Genomic DNA, 21,199 nt, shown 5'->3' on the forward strand with positions numbered 1-21,199 from the left:
TACCAGTGATTTGACTTTTTAAGTTAATTTGACTTTGTGCTAGTTGATTCTTTGCCACTGAAGATATACATCTGCTTTCCCAGCTTGCTTACCTATTAGGGAAATTGCTCGCCAGTGTATTTGACCAATAACTATTAGATTTTATTCTAATGTATGAAAAATTGATAATTAACTTCTTACCTTTTAGGCACATAGAGATGAAATCCAGCGTAAATTTGAAGCCCTTCGTAATAGCTGCACAGTGAGTATTAAATAAAGATCATTAAAATAATTCAAAATTAAGAATGGAAAAAGTAAATGATGAACCTCCTCCTTTCTGCTCTTCATTTCTCATATGGATGTTTGGCCTAAAGGAGTCAGTGCAATTTAAACTAAATGGATTTGAATTTTTAAGCTTTATATAAAGTTTAGTTTTTGAGATGGCAGTTTAAACAAATTACTATCCATTCATCATGTTTTTTGGTGGAGGATAATTTGTTAGGCTCAAAATATAATCTCTTTTTTTTTTTTTTTTTTTTTTTTTTTTTTTTTTTTGCAATATAGCTAATAAGAATGCAGCAAAAGATGAAAAGCTAATGTTTTTTCTCTTATAAAATGAGAAAGAGAAATTCATCTTCCCAGATTTCAGCCTGAGGCAGAATTTCTGTCTAAAATACAAGAACAATCCTTTATGGATGGTTACATCAAGCTTCTCCATCTAGAGTGACTAGCAATTGGGCCTTCCTCATTTAAGCCACACTACTTTTGCTTCTTGCTTAGAACAATCCTATGTGCTGTCTGAGTTTGCAAAGCATTTCCTTGAGCTCTTCATATAAAAACTCAAAAGTCATTGATTTTTATCATGAAACGCTTTTAGCAGATGTGCTTTTTTGGGTGGAAATTTCAGAAATGGCAAGTCCTTATTTCAGACTTTCTTACAAAATAAATGCTAAATGTATATACTCTTCTAGAAGAAAAGACTGTCTGGCTCCATTCACTTGTGATCTCCACTCAGTTTTGACCACAAATGGGTTTGACTGCCAAACTATTCAAGTCTTATGTTCTCCCTCTCTATCCTTTCCACCTCCCATTTTCTTTCCCTGTCAAATAGTCCAAAGCCTCTTAGATGTTGAGGTATCTTTTTCAGAAAATCATATTTCTCTTCCCAGTAAGTAAGGTAGCTGCAGAACTTCCTCTCGAGGGCAGCAAATCCTTGTGTTTTGTTTTTGGTCCGTCCACTTGTACATGCCCATAAGTGATTTGGTGTAGAGTGCATTTTTCATGATGCTAGGGCTTTCCTTCCATTTCCCTTTGACCTATTCTTTTGTTTCTTCTCATTCTATTCCTGCTTCCTGTGTTTTCTGTTCTAGTGTTCTCAATTCACATTTTCATGACAGCTATACGTGTTGTAGATGGGTACTTAAATGTCGAGCCAATATATTTATGTCGTATTTTTGTATTGCAGTGTATTGTAAAATGAGATGTAAAGGTGTAAGTCGGTCAGTTGGTTCAACTTTTTAGGTTTTTCAGGTGGTTCAACTTTTTAAGTTTTTCTTCTTGGAAATGTGTCTTTTTTTCTAGAACATAGTATGTTTTGTTTTTAATAGAAAATAGCTAAGAGGTGTAATTCACATAGTTAAAATTCTTCCCCCAGAATGCTGGGGTTGGAGCCCAGTGAGATCTCTCTGTAATTGTAAATATTTCCTGAATGTGTAATCGTGAGCATATGACCTGAACCTCTCAGAGCTTCCTCAGGTAACTCTATGGGTGAAATGGAGTCAAGAATACTCTCGAGGTCATTGTAAATTAGGAAGTATTTTGTGAATCTCATGGCTCTACAGAAATATGAGCTAACACAGGTAGTCCAGAAGCTTTTTAAAATTTTTAAAACTACACTAAGACTTTTGGGACACTCAGCATTATGATTGTTCTTCTAGAATAGTGCTCTGTAGCTACAAGAAGTCTAGAAAGTATAGACATTGTAGAAAGTGATGACCTTTAACTTTTGTAAGAGCAATAGGTACTTTAAGGACACTGTCAAAAAAGAGCTGTATGCTTAAGCCCTTTCAAAAAAAATCTAGGTTTTTGTTTTCCATAGATATTGTCCTTCCCATCTGTACTTTTTAGAGGCATCTGAAGGCTCACAGTGCAGGGAATGTTGGGCCTACAGTCAGGAAGACCTAAGTTTAGAACTTCCCTCAGAAATCTCTTAGCATTGTGAATGTGGCCAAAGCTATAAAAATGAGACTAGTATAAGCACCCCTTTTCCTGGATTGTTGCAAGGATCAAATGAGAGTATTTGGGAAGAACTTAGTACAAAGTCTTGTACATAGTAAGTGCTTAATAAATTCTTCCTTCCCCTCATTATTAGGAACCAAAAAAATCATTGAATCTAACAGAAAAAGTTCAGCCAGCAGCATTTAGAAAACTTAAAAATAATATTTTAAAACTTAAACTGTCCAATGGTAGAGGTTTTAAAAAAAGATTTTATTGAATCTGGCATCCAAGACTACCTACATCTGTTTCAGAGAGAAGCAGGTAGGCAAATATGCGACAGAATTCTTTGTGTCAATGTGTTGACTCTTAAGGTGAAAAATGGAACAGTGTTCACGCAGGTGTTTCTAAGCAGGAACCAGGGAGCACTGTGTATTTTATTGTTACTCCTTTTTTTTGTAAAACTGCAGGAGCAAGCATCATTCCTTGCATCCTCCTGAGAACTGGTCAGGCAGCAATACTTTGCTATTGCTTTTTATGCTATTTTGGTTGAAAAATGAACTTAAATTTGTCAGAACCATAACACTTGCAGATCAATCTTGAAAAAGCAACAGCATTCCTAAAATTCTGGACAGTTGTTTCGGGGGATTGGGTTTGAAAAGGGAAGTAGCAGGAGAATCTAAGTTCTATACTTTATTTTTATTGTAACTATGCTAAAAACTTTGACGATGAGAGATCTCTGAAGAGAGCACATGAGGGGAGCTACAGCCAGCTTCCTTTACTGAAGAAGGAAAGGCGTTTGGAATCACACTTTGCCAAATTGTGATTAATTAGGCTGGATTATTATATAATTGTGATTAGTTAGACTTCCTCCACCAAGGGAAACTTAGTGGATGGCTTTTAAGAGTTGCAATTACAGAAAATGTCATTACCTTGCAACCAGCTTGGTCAGGAATCTAACTTAGCTTGAGTATTCCTTGGACAACAAGCACACGGTCTGTTGCTGGGTCTGTACTTGAAACCATTCCAGTATAGTAGTTGCTCGGACTCTGCTGGCCTATCCCTGAGCACCTGTGGTCAGGAATGTCGCTGCCAGCATGAGGCATTGGGGCATCACTCTAGGCCAGGGGTTCTGAAACTATGGCCCACGGGCCAGATGTGGCCCGCCGGGTTATGGCAAATGGGCTGAGGGGCGGAGATAGAGTGTGAGCTTTTGTTTTTACTATAGTCCAGCCCTCCAGCAGTCTGAGGAACAGTGATCTGGCCCTCTATTTAAAAGTTTGAGGACTACTGCTGTAGGAGATCATTAAATCATGCTAATGCTCAGTTATAGTGTCCCAGCTTCAGGGACAAGAAGGATCTCCCACATGGGGAAAAGAATCCCTTGTCCAATTTATGTGAGTAGAGCCTGTGCTTGTGGACCTCCAGTGAGCAGGGCCCACTGCCTTCTGGGCAGCCCATTCTACTTGGAGATAGCTATCATCATCATGAAGCCTTTCCTTGCCTCCAGCCACTTTTGCTCAGTGTTCCTGGTTCTGCCCTGTGGGGTCAAGCACAGCTAGCCTATTCCCTCTTCCGCTTACATCCCTTCAGAGACTTGAAGACGGCTTTCATGTCCACTAAAGCTTCTCCTCTCCAGATTCAATATCAACAACTGATCCTTATGTGGTGTCTCAAAGATCATGCCCAGAACTGAACCTAATTTTCCAGATGAGGTCTGACAAAGGCAGAGGACAGCAGCTCTGCCACCTTTATTGCTGGACATGTTTACTGCCAGTACAGCTGAGAAGGAGAGTAGGTTGCTTGGCTGCTCTATAGCATTCCCTGATATATATTCAGTACAGCCTTGAGGTCTTTTCAGATAAATTGCTGCCTCATCACAGTTTCCCTACTTTGTCTGTGTGAAGTTGAACCTTGGAACCCAAGGGTAGTACTTAATCCCATTTCAATTTCACCTTCTTGTATTTGGCTCAGTGATCTAATTGTCAAAGGCTTTTAGAATTCTGACTCTCATTCAGTTAGCTTTTGTCATGTGCAGATCAATCTTCCAAATATCACTTGTTATCCAAGTCACTGATAAATCTGGTGAATATCCCAAGACCAAACACGTTTCTCTGGAGCCTTCTGCTAAGTTGATATTAAATAATTAATGACTGCTCTATGTATCTGACCTTTCACCCAGTTTCAGATCTGCTTAATTATACCATCTCAGGGTCCACATCTTGCCATCTTTTCTGTGAAATGTTTTGGTTAACTGTGTGTAGAGCACTCTCCTTATTTATCAGTTTAGTAATCCTACCCAAAAAGGAAATGAGCTTTACCCTTTGATCCAGCAGTGTCTCTACTGGGCTTGTATCCCAAAGAGATCTTAAGGAGGGAAAGGGACCCACATGTGCAAAAATGTTTGCGGCAGCCCTTTTTGTAGTGGCCAGAAACTGGAAACTGAGTGGATGCCCATCAGTTGGGGGATAGCTGGGTAAATTATGGTACATGAAGGTTATGGAATATTATTGTTCTGTAAGAAATGACCAGCAGGAGGAATACAGAGAGGCTTGGAGAGACTTACATCAACTGATGCTGAGTGAAACGAGCAGAACCAGGAGAACATTGTACATGGCAACATCAATATTATACAATTATCAATTCTGATGGATATGGCTCTTTCCAACAATGAGATCATTCAGACCAGTACCCATGATCTTGTGATGAAGAGAGCCATCTACACCCAGAGAAATGACTGTGGGAACTGAGTGTAGTTCACAATGTAGCATTTTCACTCTTTTTGTTGTTTGCTTGCATTTTATTTTCTTTCTCATTTTGTTTTCTGGTTTGATTTGATTTTTCTTGTGCAGCAAGATAATTGTATAAATATGTATGCATATATTGGATTTAACATATATTTCTATCATGTTTAACATATATTGGATTCCTGGCCACCTAGGGGAGGGGATAGGGAAAGGGGCGGAAATTGGAACACAAGGTTTTGCAAAGATTAATATTGAAGATCCATGCATATTTTTTGAAAAATAGAAAGCTTTACTAAAGAAAAATAAAAAGAAAATGAACTTTGCTCTTGCGACCTATTCTTGGTGTTGACTTTCTGGTCCACCTTCCTTTTTTAGATGATCACTTGTCAGCTTTGGAATCTTGTTGCCAGGGGAAATCAGTCAGGTTCACTTGTCTGTATTTGCACATTCCTTGTTCTTCTGGTATTTGAAAAACGGGACATTTACCCATTTCCAGTCCTGTTCTGTTTCTCCTATTCTCTGTGATCTTTTATTTCTCTGTGGCTCTGCTGCTACTTCTGCCAGTTTTTTTAGGGTTCCTGCATCTAGGTCGGTAACTCAGACCCAATAAACACGACTGGATGTTTTTTGTTATTTACTCTGGATCACTATGCCCATGAGCTATTTTTTCCTTGCTCTTCTCAACTAAAAGATCATTCTTTTTGTCATAGACAGGAAAGTAAGGATTAATTATCTCTGTGGTCAATTCAATTCAGTAAGCATTTATTAAGCCTTTTTCCCTGCCAGATATTATGGTATGTTCTGGAGAGAGAAAGACAGCTATGAAAACATCCTCTACCCTCAAAAAGTTCACATTCTGCTGACATAAATAATAAATACCATACATTAGCATCAGATCCAATTCAATAAATAATTATTAAGTGCTCATTCTTTGCTTACAAGATACTACTGTGCTTGGCACTAGTGTCATACAACAAGACAGATCTGTGACTTTTCATTGTAAGAATATATATTTTTAAAAAGAAAATTTCTGTTTTTACTGTGAATTTAATTGACAAACAATACTCCAATATGCAAAGAACAAAATAGATTTTATATGAAACTGTGAACTTGTATACAATTTGTTTTTTAGTCTCCTTTCCTTCTTCCCTTTCCATCTCTCCCTCTCTAACCTCCTCCTCTTCTCTTATTACTTTTTTCTTTCTCTATCCCTCCCTCTCTGTCCCTTTCTTTTCCTCTCCTTTCCTCTTTATCTCCTTTTCCCCTAATTAGGCAAGGCGATGCTTCCCTTATAGTGAATAATCTTAGTCATGGGAAATTAATTTTGTATCTCTAGTCTTTCATCTCTGACAAGAGGCTGATTGATCCTAAATTTTATGACATCATGATTGTACATTTTGTTGAGCAGTGTTCTGAAAGCTTTCACAGTTTTTTTCCTTTACTCTATTGCAGTCATCAAATTGTAGCTTGTCTCCTTCTGCTCATTTCAGTTCCTATTGATTCATTTAAGTTCTAAGTTTCTCTGAATTCTTACATTACGGTAATAACCCATTATATTCACATACTGTCACCAACCATCAAATAGATTCTCACTTTGTTTTCACTTCTTTGCTGTAACAGAAAGAATTATTAGAAGTCTTTTTTTGTAATGTTGGATCTTTCCCTTGGTCTTTGACTCGTTTGAGGCATGAGTCTTGTAGGATTATTTCCAGACTTGATTATTTTCACCTCACTTTATGTTTCTTGTTCCAAAATAGATTCTAGGACGGTTGGACCATTTCTTGTAGAACTTATAATTTACTAGTGGGATTGAACAGAGAAATCTATACATGATCATTTAAAGAGGGGTTATCACTGACAATTGAGCAAGACTTCCTGTAGGAGGCAGCACTGTAGCTGAGCCTTAAAGGGAGCTAACAATTTTAACAGTCTTGAGTTGACAAGTAACTGCATTCCATCTTCAGCTTCCTGGCCTTTACAAAGTTGATAGATCTCATATGGAACCAGTCACTTCCCTTTGTTTTTGCTTGGTTGGTGTTCCCTATCACCTCACTGTCCGTTTTCCTGCCTCCTTTTGTGTCTGGTCTCTCCCTTCAAACTGTTGGCTCCTTGAGGGCTTTTTCATTTTGTTAAGTGTAAATACTAGTGATATAATACTGAGCTGAACCCATAGCCTGGCATGTTGTAGGCACTTAATGAAAGTTGATTGGATTGAATGTACTCTTTCCTTACCTGACTTCTTGGAATTGCCAACCTCTCTTAAGATGTAGTTCAAGCAAAATGGCTTCTCTGATTCCCCTAGTTCTTAATGTGCTTTCTCTCTCTCTTAAAATTGCACTTTATATACACTTTAGCTTTACTTATCTGTATACATGTGCCCCACAATTCAATATAAGCTCTTAGAGTACAGAGACTGATCTATTTGCTCAGCACCTGGCATAGTGCCTTTCTTAAGCTATTTGTTGTTCAGACATTTCACTCAAGTCTGATTCTTCATGAACCCATTTGGGGTATTCTTGGCAAAGACACTGGAGCAGTTTACCATTTCCTTCTCCACCTCATTTTACAGATGAGGAAACTGAGGCAAACTGGTTTAAGTGACTTGCCCAGAGTCCTATAGTGAACAAGTATATGAGGCAGGATTTGAACTCAGGAAGATGAGTATTCCTGAATCTAAGCCCAATACTGTAGCCACCCCAGCTAATTTAATAACAGTTTAATTAAATTTAGAATTTCATTCTCAAGAGATTCCTTTTGCTTCTGGGCTGACTTTCCTTGGAGAATTTCAGTTTGTGATCTCTACCTGTAGTCCCCCCAAATCCTTTGGAATCTCTTCCTTAATCTGGTATGTGTCAAAATATTCCTATCTTTTCTTTACCCAAATTCCAAGGTGGAGTATTTGCTTCCTAAAATTCTCCTCATTTTCACCCCAGAAACTGGTTCTTCTTGGCTAATGGAAATCAGATCCAGAATCCAGAATTTTTTGTTGGTTCCTCTCTCTTTTGAAGGACAAAAGTAAAATTAAGGCCAATGAATTAATAACTACTATTTTTTCAAATATGATGTTGATTCTGTTTCGGACTCCTTTGATCTTCATCCAAATATTTTTCCTCATGCTTTTACCCTCAGGAATCAAGTCAGTGACATCATTTTACTTGACCTGTTTTTACTGTCTGCCCACAACATTGACAATAGAATAGGGTAAAACACAAAATTTTCTTATATTTGCTAATTTAGAAGAACTTTTTTTTCTGATAATAGTAAGAGCAAAGTAGGCCTAAGAAAATCCTGTACTAATAATTTATAATTTAAAAAATCATATATTCAGGTTTTGTAAATATATTTTCTCTGTAATTTGAGTTTGAAAGAGCCAAAATGAGTAGATTATAAAACATTTGAGTCACAACAAAGGATAACATTCTCAAATCAAAACCTTAATAACTGATTCACATAATCCAGTTCATGAGCTGCCCTTCCCACCCCCAAATCAAAGCAACATTGTACATTAGATTATAACTTAGAAAAATACATCAGAAAAGCTGATTAAATTAGATTGTTCTAAATTTGTGAATCTTTGAATGGAATCTTGTGATCAACAGATAATTCTCTAGGTAAGTGAACAAAAGAGAGACTGCCACCAGATATGAATTAATTGAGGATATGCTGGAAATAGAAATTAAGAGGCAAGAAGAAAGAAGCTTTTTAAAGACTCTGTAGAGATATTTTTATGATAATAATACCCCAGGTTTATCGAGCACATTAAGGACAAAATATTTTCCTCACAGTAACCTTTATTATAAGCGGTGTTCCTGTTTTGCGATTAAAACAAATTGAGGCTGAGGGAGGAAAAGTCCCTTGTCCATATGTTCTTGGTTATGTGTTGGGATTTACTGGAAGGTTAAAATAGGACTCTGCAAGAAAGATTGAAAGTTAGAAAAGCAGACTAGTAGCAGAGGCAGAGGAGAGAGAGTAGTGAACTTGAAGTCAGCAAGGCTTCCAAACCAGCGCCTGACATTTACAAGTTGTGACTCTGGGCACATCTATTAACGTCTTCATTCAACAAATGGAGGTGCTGAGTCACAGGAAGTTCCGTGACTTTCCTAATCGGGTCTCTTGGAGAGCTCTTGGCATGAATGAGACAGAGCCCAAGTTTTCTGATCTGTAGTTGAGAGCAGGCCTCCATCTTTTTCACCATCTGGTGAAACCTACAGGTTTCTCAAAATTATGTTTTTGTACATGTAAAATAAAATACACAAGATACAAGGGAGACCAATTATACTGAAATGGTTAACAAGATATTTTTAAAATACCAAGTTCATGGTTAAGAAACCCTGGTGCAAAGCATATTTAGGAGGCCACTTTACTTTTATGTTCGTCTTACATATACATTAGGTAATTGAGTCGCAGGAAGCCATGGAGACACAAGTTAGCTGGAAATGTTTATTAATCAGTTTAGAAACCATGAATACTTATTGTATTTAGGTGACCAATACTGTTATTTGTAATTCTTGGACTCTGAATTAGAGACATGTAGTAAGTGATTAATAAAAATGTCTTCCCTGTAAGGTTTAATGACTCTCAGAATACAGGAAGTATGTCTATTTATCCTAATAAGAAAGGGAAACTTGTTATGTTTTTCCCAAAGAACTCCAGTACATAAAACTTGTGTGTCTTTATACATATGGCTTTATATTTCAAACAAGTATGTGAAGAATTAATTTGATGTTTGACACCTAAAATGATTTTTTTTACTGGCCTACTTATTACATTGCAAAAGGCTTTTTCAATGAACAAATTCACACCAAAATTAAAGAACAAAGCAAAATGGTATCTTCTGTTTCATTTACTTAACTAATATCCCACAATTGTGTCTAAGATTTAAAAAAGCATCCAAAGATGAAGAAATAAAGACAATTTTGGAACAATGACAACAATTCATAGAGTTATTTCTTCTCCTTAAATCCAGATCTTTTAACAATTAAATTCAAAAATTTTACCTTTGATTCTTTTGTACACAAATTGTCAGTAAGTGCTCAAATTCTTCAAAATTAAAGTGTTTCTGAGAACTGATATTGAACAGTTCAGAGGAGAAAAGCTAAATGGCCTGCAATGAAAATCACTTATTTATCTGAAGAAAATCAAGGTGAAGAAGTCTTCTCAAAATATGATAATTTCTTAGTGTTTACTTTAAATTTTTTAATATGTAATTTAGTTGTCAAATTAAAAGTTGTGTGGGGTCTGTAGTATAACATTTTCAGGTCTCTTTGATTTTCCTTCCTTCCTTCCTTCCTTCCTTCCTTCCTTCCTTCCTTCCTTCCTTCCTTCCTTCCTTGTTCCCTTCCTTCCTCCCTTCCTTCCTCCCTTCCTTCCTCCCTTCCTTCCTCCCTTCCTTCCTCCCTTCCCTTCTCCCTTCCCTTCTCCCTTCCCTTCTCCCTTCCCTCCCCTTCCCTTCCCTTCCCTCCCCTTCTCTTCCCTTCCTTTCCCTTCCCTCCCCTCCTCTTCCCTTCCCTTTCCTTCTTTTCCCTTTCTTTCTTTCTTAGAATAAAAATTGATGGCTGGTGATGGTTACTAAAATAAAAACATTTTTGTACTGTTTGAGTTTTGGCTGGCCAATCTATTTTGATCAGCATTGTAATAGTAGAGGTTGCTGAATTTGGAATCAAGAAGGGTTCAGATGTAGCCTCTGAACTTTGCTAGATGCTTTTTACCTTCTCTGACTGACAACTCTTTAAGGCTAACAGTTATAGGTAAGGTGTTGGGAGACTACACTGGAGAAATCTTATGTTCTTGATTCATTGTCTTGTGTTGATTAATACAATTAATGGGTTTTTACAGAAAACCCAAATGATGACTACTTAGAGAAAATTGTAGGGAAATTTCAGTGTTTATAATTTTTAAATTAAATTAAAATTTTTTTCAGTAAGTAAAAATATACCCTCCCTCCCTTTTTTCTTTTCCTATCAAAAATTAAAGAAAAACTTAACCCTTGCTACAAACGTGTATAGTTAAGAAAAACAAATGTCCATGTTAGCCATGTATACAATTAAAAAACATGTTTACACATATGTATCTCTTTTTTCCTTCAGAATCCCTAATGTGTTTTATCAGTAGTGCTCTGGAATTATGGTTTGTCCATATGCTCATTAGAATAACTCTTTTTTTTTTTTCTATACTTAATAGTATTTTATTTTTTCCCCTCAATTACATGTAAAGATAGTTTTCAACATTCACAAGATTTTAATTTTCAAATTATTTTTCTCCCTAATGTGGTGTAAAGCAATCTGATTTTTACATGTACAATTATATTAAACATATTTCCCCATTGTTACTCTTTTAGAGTTGTGTTTACAGTATGGTTATCATTATATAAATTGTCTTCCTGTACTCTTTACTTCATTTTGTATCACTTTATACAAATCATCTATAGATTTCTCTGAAACCTTTCTTCATTTTTTCTTATTGCACAGTAGTCACATTTATATGCCCTTATTCATCTATTCTCTCTTTGATAAGCAACTCCTCTGATTTCCATTCTGTGCCATTTCAAAAGAGCTATTAATATTTTTTATACAACATTAGTTAGGATTTATTTTGCTTAAAACAAATTCCTATTGTAATTCCCCCTTCTCATTTTCCTTCATATTTTCCTGTTGAGTGAAATATATTTTTGTAACCAACCATGTATAACCAACCATTCTTTCTTCCTTTGACCAAGTCAAATGAGAGTGAAATTTGTGTCAGCTCCTGATCCCCTCACCCTTCCCCATTTCTGTGCTCTTTATTGTATTCCTCTGCCTTTCCATTCTTTAAAAAAAAAATGTAAAGATAAGAACTACCCCTAAGCCTTCTGTTTTATGAGACCCCTCTATGATCTCTGATAGAGAGAGGTTTCAGAGGGGACATAAGTATCGTCTTCCCATATTAGAATATAAGTAAATTATACTTTTGTAGTCCTTTGTCATTTTTCACTCACATTTACCTTTTTATGTTTCTTTTAACTCCTATGTTTGAACTTCAAAGTTTATTTGCAGCTCTGGTCTTTTCATCAGGAATGCTTGGAAGTCCTCTTTTTAGTTAATCAGTCAATCAGCACTAATTATTATTAAGCACCTACTTTGTGCCAGGCACTGTGGTGAGTGCTGGTCATCAAACTAAGAATAAAACCTCCTCTAAAGTCCTCTAGAGAATTACACTCAGCTTTTCTGGATAAGATAGTCTTTACTGTATACCTGTTTCTTTGTCTCCTGGATATCATATTCCAAGTTCTCTGCTTCTTTATGGTAGTAGTTGCAAAATTTTTTATGACTCTGACTGTGGCTTCTCAGCATTTGAATTCTTTCTTTCATATTGCTTGTACTTAAAAAAAATTATCTGGAAGGTATCACGTTCCTGGGGGTTTCCATTTTTGGGTTTCCTTCAGGAGATGACTGATGATTCTTTCTGGTTCTACTTTGCTTTTTGCTTCTCAAAGAGGTCTAGGAGTTTAAAAAATTTTTGGAAACCTGATATCAAGTTTTCTTTTTTCTTTTAGTTTTTTCTTTAAATTAGTTAAGTGGTTCTTAAATTTTTTTTCTCCTTGATCTGTTTCCAGGCCAGTTGTTTTTGCTGTGACATAACTTATACTCTCTTTACATCCCCATCCCCTTATTTTTATTTTTTATTTTTTTGACTTTGAAATTTTTTTTTGTTTCATGGAATCATTGGCTTCTATTTGGTTAATTCTGTTTTTCAGAGGCTTTATTTCTTGGACAAAGCCAAGCTGTTAATTTTCTTTTCAATTTTTTTCACATTGTTTTCATTTTTTTGTTTTCTTTAGTATTCACATTTCATTGATTAAAAACATTTTTTTCTTTTTTTAATTTTATAATTATAATTTTTTTTGACAGTACATATGCATGAGTAATTTTTTTTTATAACATTATCCCTTGTATTCATTTTTCTAAATTTTCCCCTCCCTTCCTCTACTCCCTCCCCTAGATGACAGGTAATCCCATACATTTTACATGTGTTACAGTATAGCCTAGATACAATATGTATGTAAATCCAATTTTCTTGTTGCACGTTAAGTATTAGATTCCGAAGGTATAAGTAACCTGGGTAGATAGACAGTAGTGCTAACAATTTACATTCACTTCCCAGTGTGTCTTCTCTGGGTGTAGTTGTTTCTGTCCATCATTGATCAACTAGAACTGAATTAGATCTTCTCTATGTTGAAGATATTCACTTCTATCAGAATACATCCTCATACAGTATCATTGTTGAAGTGTACAATGATCTCCTGGTTCTGCTCATTTCACTCAGCATAAGTCTCTCCAAGCCTCTCTGTATTCCTCCTGCTGGTCATTTCTTACAGAGCAATAATATTCCATAACCTTCATATACCACAATTTACCCAACCATTCTCCAATTGATGGACATCCATTCATCTTCCAGTTTCTAGCCACTGCAAAGAGGGCTGCCACAAACATTTTGGCACATACAGGTCTCTTTCCCCTCTTTAGTATTTCTTTGGGTTATAAGCCCAGTAGTAGTACTGCTGGATCAAAGGGTATGCACATTTTGATAACTTTTTGGGCATAATTCCAGATTGCTCTCCAGAATGGCTGGATTCTTTCACAGCTCCACCAACAATGTATTAGTGTCCCAGTTTTCCCACATTCCCTCCAACATTCATCATTATTTGTTCCTGTCATCTTAGCCAATCTGACAGGTGTGTAATGGTATCTCAGAGTTGTCTTAATTTGCATTTCTCTAATCAGAAGTGATTTGGAACACTCTTTCATGTGAGTGGATGTAATTTCAGTTTCATCATCTGAGAATGTCTGTTCATATCCTTTGACCATTTATCAATTGGAGCATGGTTTGATGATTAAAAACATTTTTAAACTCTTGCTTCATTTCTTCCAAGAATTCTTTTTGAACTGTGTCCTATAGGACATGTTTTTCTTTGATGCTTTACTTATTGATGTTTTGGAGTCATTCTCTTTTTCTGGGTTTGTATCTTAAGCATTCTTGTCATCACAATATCTTTTTATACTGGGATTAAAAAAAAAAAAAGTTCTCATTCTTATCTCTTACTTTCTGACTTTGTTAGGCGTAGGAGAGAAAGCCTAGGGTGGTCATGTTGCTACTTACTTGGGATATTTGAGTTTTGTGTTATTCTAGGACCTTATGGATAGGCTAGGGTCCCAAAAGCTTTCAGTGCTTCTCCAAGAGTCCGATCAAGAACGAAGTCTGATTGTTGGCTCCCCTGGTTTAAGCTTTGCAATTTCTGAGCTGGGCCTGAGTCTTAGCAATAGTAGAACTCATCATCCAGCTGGAAAGCCCTATAATTCAGTGGTAGAACTGCAGGTATCCTTCTGGGATTCCTGCCTTCATTATTCCTTTTCAGGCTTCAGATCAGGACAGAAGCTGAGACTGAAATCTCCTTCAGAGGTAGAGCTATACTTCTGAAGCTTATTTCTGAACTCCCTCCTTTTAATAACTACTAACTCCTGGGTACAGGTCCCTTCTTCATTCCAGCAAGGTAGAGGGTGACAGTTGCCATTCTGCACCTCTTTCTGTACCCTGCAAAAAGTTGTACCCTGCTCTGGATCTGAGACCTCCTCTTGTTCTTGGCCACATTGTGTCCATAAACCTCTATCTCTTTCCTTTCACTAACCTGGACTGAGTAAATGACTCAGGTTTTATTTTTTGTTTGTTTGTTTTGATTTGATTTGATTTGACTCTTCTGATTTGGTTTGGTACATTTTCTAGATTTGGAAAAAACTTTTTGGGGTGGAAGAGCAGGGGGCTTGCTATATACTTCTCCCTGTGGCTCTGCCATCTTGATTACACCCTCTATTATATCCTCTATACTTTGAATTTTAGCTTTTTAAAAAATATAGTATTTATTTTTTTCCCCAGTTACACATCAAGGCAATTTTTAACATTCATTTAAAAAAAATTTTGAGTTCCAAATTTTCTCCCTCATTGTCTCCCTCTGTAAGATGGTAATTTGATATATATTATACATGTGCAGGCATGTAAAACATTTCCACATTAATCATGTTGTGAAAGAAGAAACAGATCAAAAGAAAAACAAAAAAAATTAGAGAAAGTGAAAAGTAGTTAGCTTTGATCTGCATTGAAACTCTTATCAGTTCTTTCTCTGGATGTGGATAGCATTTTCCAGTATGAAGCCTTTGTACTTGTCTTGGATCATTTTGTTGCTGAGAAGAGCTGAGTCTATCATAGCTGATCCTTACACAGTCATCTTGTTACTGTGTTCTGGTTCTGCTCCTATCACAGGTTCAGTTCACGTAAGTCTTTCCAGGCTTTTTTGAAATCAACCTACTCGGGGCAGCTAGGTGGCGCAGTGGATAGAGCACCAGCCCTGAATTCAGGAGGACCCGAGTTCAAATCTGGTCTCGGACACTTAACACTTCCTAGCTGTGTGACCCTGGGCAAGTCACTTCACCCCAGCCCTGGGGGGAAGGGGGAAGAAGAAATCGACCTACTCATCATTTCTAATAGAACAATAATATTCCATTACATTCATACACCATCATTATTCAGCCATTCCCCAGCTAATGGGCATCCACTCAGTTTCCAGTTTCTTGCCACTACAAAAAGGGCCGCCGCAAACATTTTTGTACATGTGAGTCATTTCCCCTCTTTTATGATCTCTTTGGGATATAGACCCAGAAAAACACTGCTGAATCAAAGGATTTGCAGTTTGATAGCCCTTTGGGCATAGTTCCAAATTGCTTTCCAAAATGTTTGAATCTTTCTTAGCTAGTTTCAATACTATTATGTCTTTATTTTTCATTAAAAACAAAAACCTCATCCTTTTAGTACATTATCCATAAATCTCACTTATTCCTTCTATAAACCATGTCCATTAAAGTAGTACTTTACATTTATATAATCCTCTCACAATTTATGAATCTTGTTCAACAGGTTCTCCCCATGGCTGCAGTGCACTTCCTCTGGGCCTGTCTCTTTGACAGTTAGATAGCAGAGTGGTGAGAGTGCTGGATTTAGGCCCAGGAAGATCTGAGTTTAAATATTGCCTCAGATATTTACCAGCTGTGTGACTCTGGGCATTTCATTTCATATTTTTTTCCAGCTTCAGTTTTCCTCATTTGTAAAATGGGTATAATAATAGTCCCTACTTTCTGAGGTTATTTTGAAGATCAAATAAGGCATAGGATTGGCTGTTGTTATTATTTCTACTTGTTTCTTTATTGTACTTATTTAGTGAGGCTCCAGCTGCTAATCTCACCTCTCTACCCCACCCCAGATACTTTGTTTTGAATGTGTATATATATATATGTTTTCCTCCATGGAATATAAGGTCCTTGAGAGCAGAGACCATTTTGGTTGATTTCTAACTTTTGTCTCTGCTTTACTTGGCCCTGTGCCCAGCTCATAGTAGACACTTAATCAATGTGCCTTTGATTGATAATAAGAGCTGCCTTTTATGTGGCACTTTCCTCTTCGATCTTCACACCAATTCTGTGCTGTGGGTAGTAGACATGTTTTTATATTCATTTTGTAAGAGATTATTAAGCTGTGGCTCCATGAGAAGTGAGCTGTCCTGCTTCACAGAAAATGCTGAAGGGCTGGAGTTGGACATTGCATCCTGGGAGTTTGGCTCTGAGTCCAGGCCTCTATCTGCTCTACCACTGTTTCTAGTTCCTTTGCTTTGGGCCCACGTGCGAGATGTCAGAATGAGCTTCATGCCCCCAGCATGTATGCTGGGATCTGGGGGCTCATGGGGCTGCTGGAGAAGCACATCGCAGGCATGGCTGGGAGCTGGTCCCTGGGTCGGCTTCTAAAGCATGTCTGTCAGTGGCATTCAAGTCCTGGAGCCTTTAGGAAGAAAATTGCTCATTTGAAAACCAGGGATAAGTTTAATCCATATTCTTTACCCTCTTAGGTAATAACAGACTTGGAGGAGCAGCTGAACCAGCTGACTGAGGACAATGCAGAGCTGAACAACCAAAACTTCTACTTGTCCAAGCAGCTGGATGAGGCTTCTGGCGCCACAGATGAGCTGGTACAGCTGCGTAGTGAAGTGGACCATCTCCGCCGGGAAATCACTGAAAGGGAGATGCAGCTCACCAGCCAGAAACAAGTAAACAATCCCAGAACACCATGAGAAGGAGGGAGGTCCCGGCTCATTCGCACTGAGGGCACTTGGGTGGATTGTCTTTTACCACTGGATTCCTTTTACAATCTATTATTAAGGATTCAGAATTTTAAAATATTTGCAGTTTGTTTTCATTTTAGTTTTGAAGGATTATAAGATCTTAGCATCTCTCAAAAAGGTTGTTATGGTGTCCTCTTTTGTCAGGATATTAATATTAAACCATTTTGCTCTAACTATTGACTTCATTCCCCTGGACCTGGGTTAATACAAAAGCTTGAGGATCGCATGGAGGGGAACAAAAGGGAAGCAGGATGGTATTCTGGGAAGAAGCTGACCTGAGCATCCAAAGGGGTCTGGATGGGAATCCTGCCTTTGTCCTTTACTAGCTCTGCTGGTTTCCTTGACCTTCTATTTTCTTACCTGTAAAATGGAAGCTAAATAAATTTATAGCTCCATCTTCTCAGGCTTTGCAAAGTCCAGATGAAATACCATTAAGACCTTTTGCAAATCTTAATACATGTTAGTTTATTGTTATTCCTTCTACACTTCCCTTGATTTAGACTTCAGTTCTCTTGCAATTAACAATTATAGCATTTACTAAGTATTTATTTTTCATAAAACATCTACACTGGATGCTACCTAAGATACAAAGTTTAGATAATGCACAATTTATGAAAATAGAAATGATTAAAAAACACTTTTAAAAATTCTCACTCAATATCAGAAACTTAATCTCACTCATCTTTTCAGACAATGGAAGCCTTGAAAACCACTTGTACAATGCTAGAAGAGCAAGTGATGGATTTGGAGGCCCTCAATGATGAACTTCTGGAGAAGGAACGTCAGTGGGAGGCCTGGCGGAGTGTTCTCGGTGATGAGAAGTCCCAGTTTGAGTGTCGGGTCCGAGAGTTACAGAGAATGTTGGATACTGAGAAGCAGAGCAGGTGTGACTTTTATTTTTGAAATATCTTATTGATGAGCTCTGTGGAAGTGAACTTCAATATGAAAAACTAGTGAGAGACAGAGACAGAAATAGTGACAGAGATCAAGTAAACTAGTGAGCTGGCTGCCATGCCCACTGTGGTCATTCAGAGATAATTGGGGGAAGAGGAAGGATGACTGGTTTGTAGGTGTTGGAAGGTGTTGGAAGTAGAGGAAAATCTTCTAATTGTTAGCAGAAAATTTACTTGTTTTTCTTTTGTTGTTGCTTCCACCTAACAAGCATGTGAACTGTTGTTTATCCCTCTTTTTCTTATGTCATTCTCTTTTACACCAAGTAGCACAATTCCAAGATTTTGTGATGAAAAATTATAGTTACAAACTAATCTATGGCTCCTACATATAGATCTGGAAGGTTCCCTAAAGTCATCCAGTCCAAATTCCTCCTTTTACAGATGAAGGAACTGAGACCCAGACAGGGACTGGAAAGTGTCCAAGTCCCCACAGAGAGTGAGGGGCATCTATGGCCTTGGTCCCAGGCCTTGGGCTTCACCTTGGATTTTCTTGCAGCAAAGAACTGGGCTCAATAAGGATGACGCTCACCTCTTCAGTGGAGTGAATCAGAGAAATTTTAATTGTTCTCAAACCAGAGGGCCTGCTGGTCTCCGGCCCATCTGAATTCCTTCTCATGTTAGTGTCTCCTTATTGAAATTTGCTTAGGCCTTGCCATTAACTCTGCCTTGGCCCAGTTCTGGAAGCTTTGGGGTTGCAGGTTTTTGTTGCGATGAGAAACACATACAGAGAACCGTAACCAAGAGACAAAAGCATGTGCTCCGTGTAACACTCTGGAGGATGGTCAAGAGAATCCTAGAATTGGAGTCCAAAGACCTGGGCTCGCATTCTCACCATGAATGCTTGTGTGACTTAGAGACATCACTTGGCTTCTCTCGGGGTGCTCAGATTCCTTGTTTCACATCCAGTCCTCAAATCCTATGATTCTATGAACTTTAGGGTTATTTTGAGAACCATTTTTTAAAAGCTACTTTCTGGTTTTTTGTTTTTTTTCTTCATTCAACCAAATTAGATGCTTATAGAATATCCATTAGAGCATCAGTCAGACTTTCTAGAATTAGACCCTTCCTTGTAATTAAAATAAAAACAACAACAACAACAACAAAAAAACAGCAACTCTCTAACCTATGCATAGAAGAAATTATTTTTCCAACAAAATATACTGTGTTCTTGTGGGCACTCGGAATATTCAACAAATACATATTGACTAATTGACTCTTTTATTTTGAATCCAGTGAGAGGAATATGATGGTGTTGCTAGGATGTATTTATCGCAGTTGAAGCTTAAAATATCTTTTTGCATTTAGCTTGTGTCAGCAGAAGCCTAGAAATAGGTGTAAGAGTCTGGTAAGAGTCTGTCCTGTGGTGAGTGGTTGATGGGATTACAGAAGGATTGCTCTAGTGAGTTCATCTAGTCTGCACCCTCCCACTACCTTCTTCCCAGAGAGGCTGGCCATAGCCATGTACTGGCCTATGAGTTAAACCCAGATATCACATCATAGAATCACAACATCTGAGAGTTGGAAAAGATCCCAGAGACTCTCTGGTCCAGCTACCCATGGATATGCCCCGCTGCATCTCTCTACACCACAGCTTCCTTGTCTTTTTTTGTACCTCCTGCCCTTGCTTCTGGGTCTGCCTGAAGCCAAACAGAACAAGCCTTGTCCTTCCTCCAGACCTCATTTCAAATATTTGAAACTACCTTAGTCCAAACATACCCACTTTCTGTAACAGATCTGCATCTTGCCATTGATATCTGCCATTAGCCCTTTTGGTAGAGCCGGAGCTCGTTTGGAAAAGTCTGTGGACCACAAGGCAGTCAAAGCCACAGGGGTGATGCTCTAGGAATCTGCCTGGGCAAATCCACGGTGCTTTTAGCCTTCCTTCAGCTCTTCTGACATTTCAGAGAAGACTCAATAAGTGACTTCTTTTCTCCCTCTGTCCCAAAGAAAGTATGGAAAAGTTGACTTAAGTTTGCTTTATTTTTCGGATAGAGTAAGAGCTGATCAGCGTATCACAGAGTCTCGTCAGGTGGTGGAGCTGGCCGTGAAGGAACACAAGGCTGAGATCCTGGCTCTGCAGCAGGCCCTGAAGGAGCAGAAGCTGAAAGCTGAGAGCCTCTCGGATAAGGTTAGTCTGGTTGGAGGGCTGGCACCCACCAGAATCTCTCTCCTCAGGAGGCTGTTGTAGAGATCTGCTGGTTCTGTCTGCAGTGGGATCAAACTGTCAGACAACTGCACTAAGTTTGGCATTAACATGGGGAGCCCTCAAAAGTGGGGGGCCACTGGGGCTAAACAGCTCAGATAGATATCAGAGTTTCTGTACCTGCTGGCATAGTGGGCATTGGGCCCAGAAGAAGCCCTTACCCTTCCGGTTTATGTGACATCAGGAGGCCCAGAGGGAAAAGAGCCACAGCTATCCCAGCACAACTTCACCATCCAAAAACTGCAACCCCATATGCTACTTTTCAGTCTACTAAGTATTTTTGTCACAACCAGTGAGAGAACCCAAGAGGCTGTGATTCGCTCAAGATCAGTTAGCTAAATGGTAATTCCAGAATTTGATTTTTTTTTTTTCTTTCTGACTTGGAATTCTGTGCTCTTTCTCCTGTGATAGAACAGCCTAGACCCAGTTACTGACCCTAATCCTCAGAGAAGTTATCAAGGACAGAATGATGTTGGAGCTACAAGTTGTACTTTTTCTTGCACTCATGTTTGCAGAACTCATTAGTATCTGATGTATAGACATGGGGGACAACTAGAGGGGACAGTGAAATCAGGAGGATCTGAGTCAGATCCAACCCAGACACTTACCAGCTGTGTGAATCTGGGCAAGTTACTTCACCCTGTGTGCCTCAGTTTCCCTATTTGTAAAATGAGCTGGAAAAGGAAATGGCAAACCACTCCAACACCTTTGTTATGGCTTTCTTTCACTATGGAGCTCTGAACCTTAGTGCTTTTCTTGACATACTATATAAATAGAGAGGGCTGATAACCCTAAAGATAACCATAGCATAAATTAACCTTGATGGTTAATTTTGAGAAATACTTTATTTTCATTTTTGTTTTGTCTTTATTTATTTAAAACTTAAATGCAAAATAAAAAACAAAAC

The 21,199-nt window shown here is 37.9% G+C and overlaps 1 protein-coding gene across 1 annotated transcript in view; it reads left to right on the forward strand.

Moving 5' to 3' along the window:
• CIT (citron rho-interacting serine/threonine kinase) overlaps window positions 1-21,199 on the forward strand; it is a 158,636-nt gene that overhangs the window by 102,251 nt on the left and 35,186 nt on the right. Inside the window, exons 24-27 of the mRNA XM_074296515.1 lie at window positions 188-241; window positions 16,864-17,061; window positions 17,827-18,020; window positions 20,082-20,217. Coding sequence (XP_074152616.1) covers window positions 188-241; window positions 16,864-17,061; window positions 17,827-18,020; window positions 20,082-20,217 — 582 coding nt within the window. The remainder of the gene's footprint in view (window positions 1-187; window positions 242-16,863; window positions 17,062-17,826; window positions 18,021-20,081; window positions 20,218-21,199) is intronic.

Source organism: Sminthopsis crassicaudata, chromosome 1, assembly GCF_048593235.1.
Source record: "Sminthopsis crassicaudata isolate SCR6 chromosome 1, ASM4859323v1, whole genome shotgun sequence".
Taxonomy (NCBI): domain Eukaryota; kingdom Metazoa; phylum Chordata; class Mammalia; order Dasyuromorphia; family Dasyuridae; genus Sminthopsis; species Sminthopsis crassicaudata.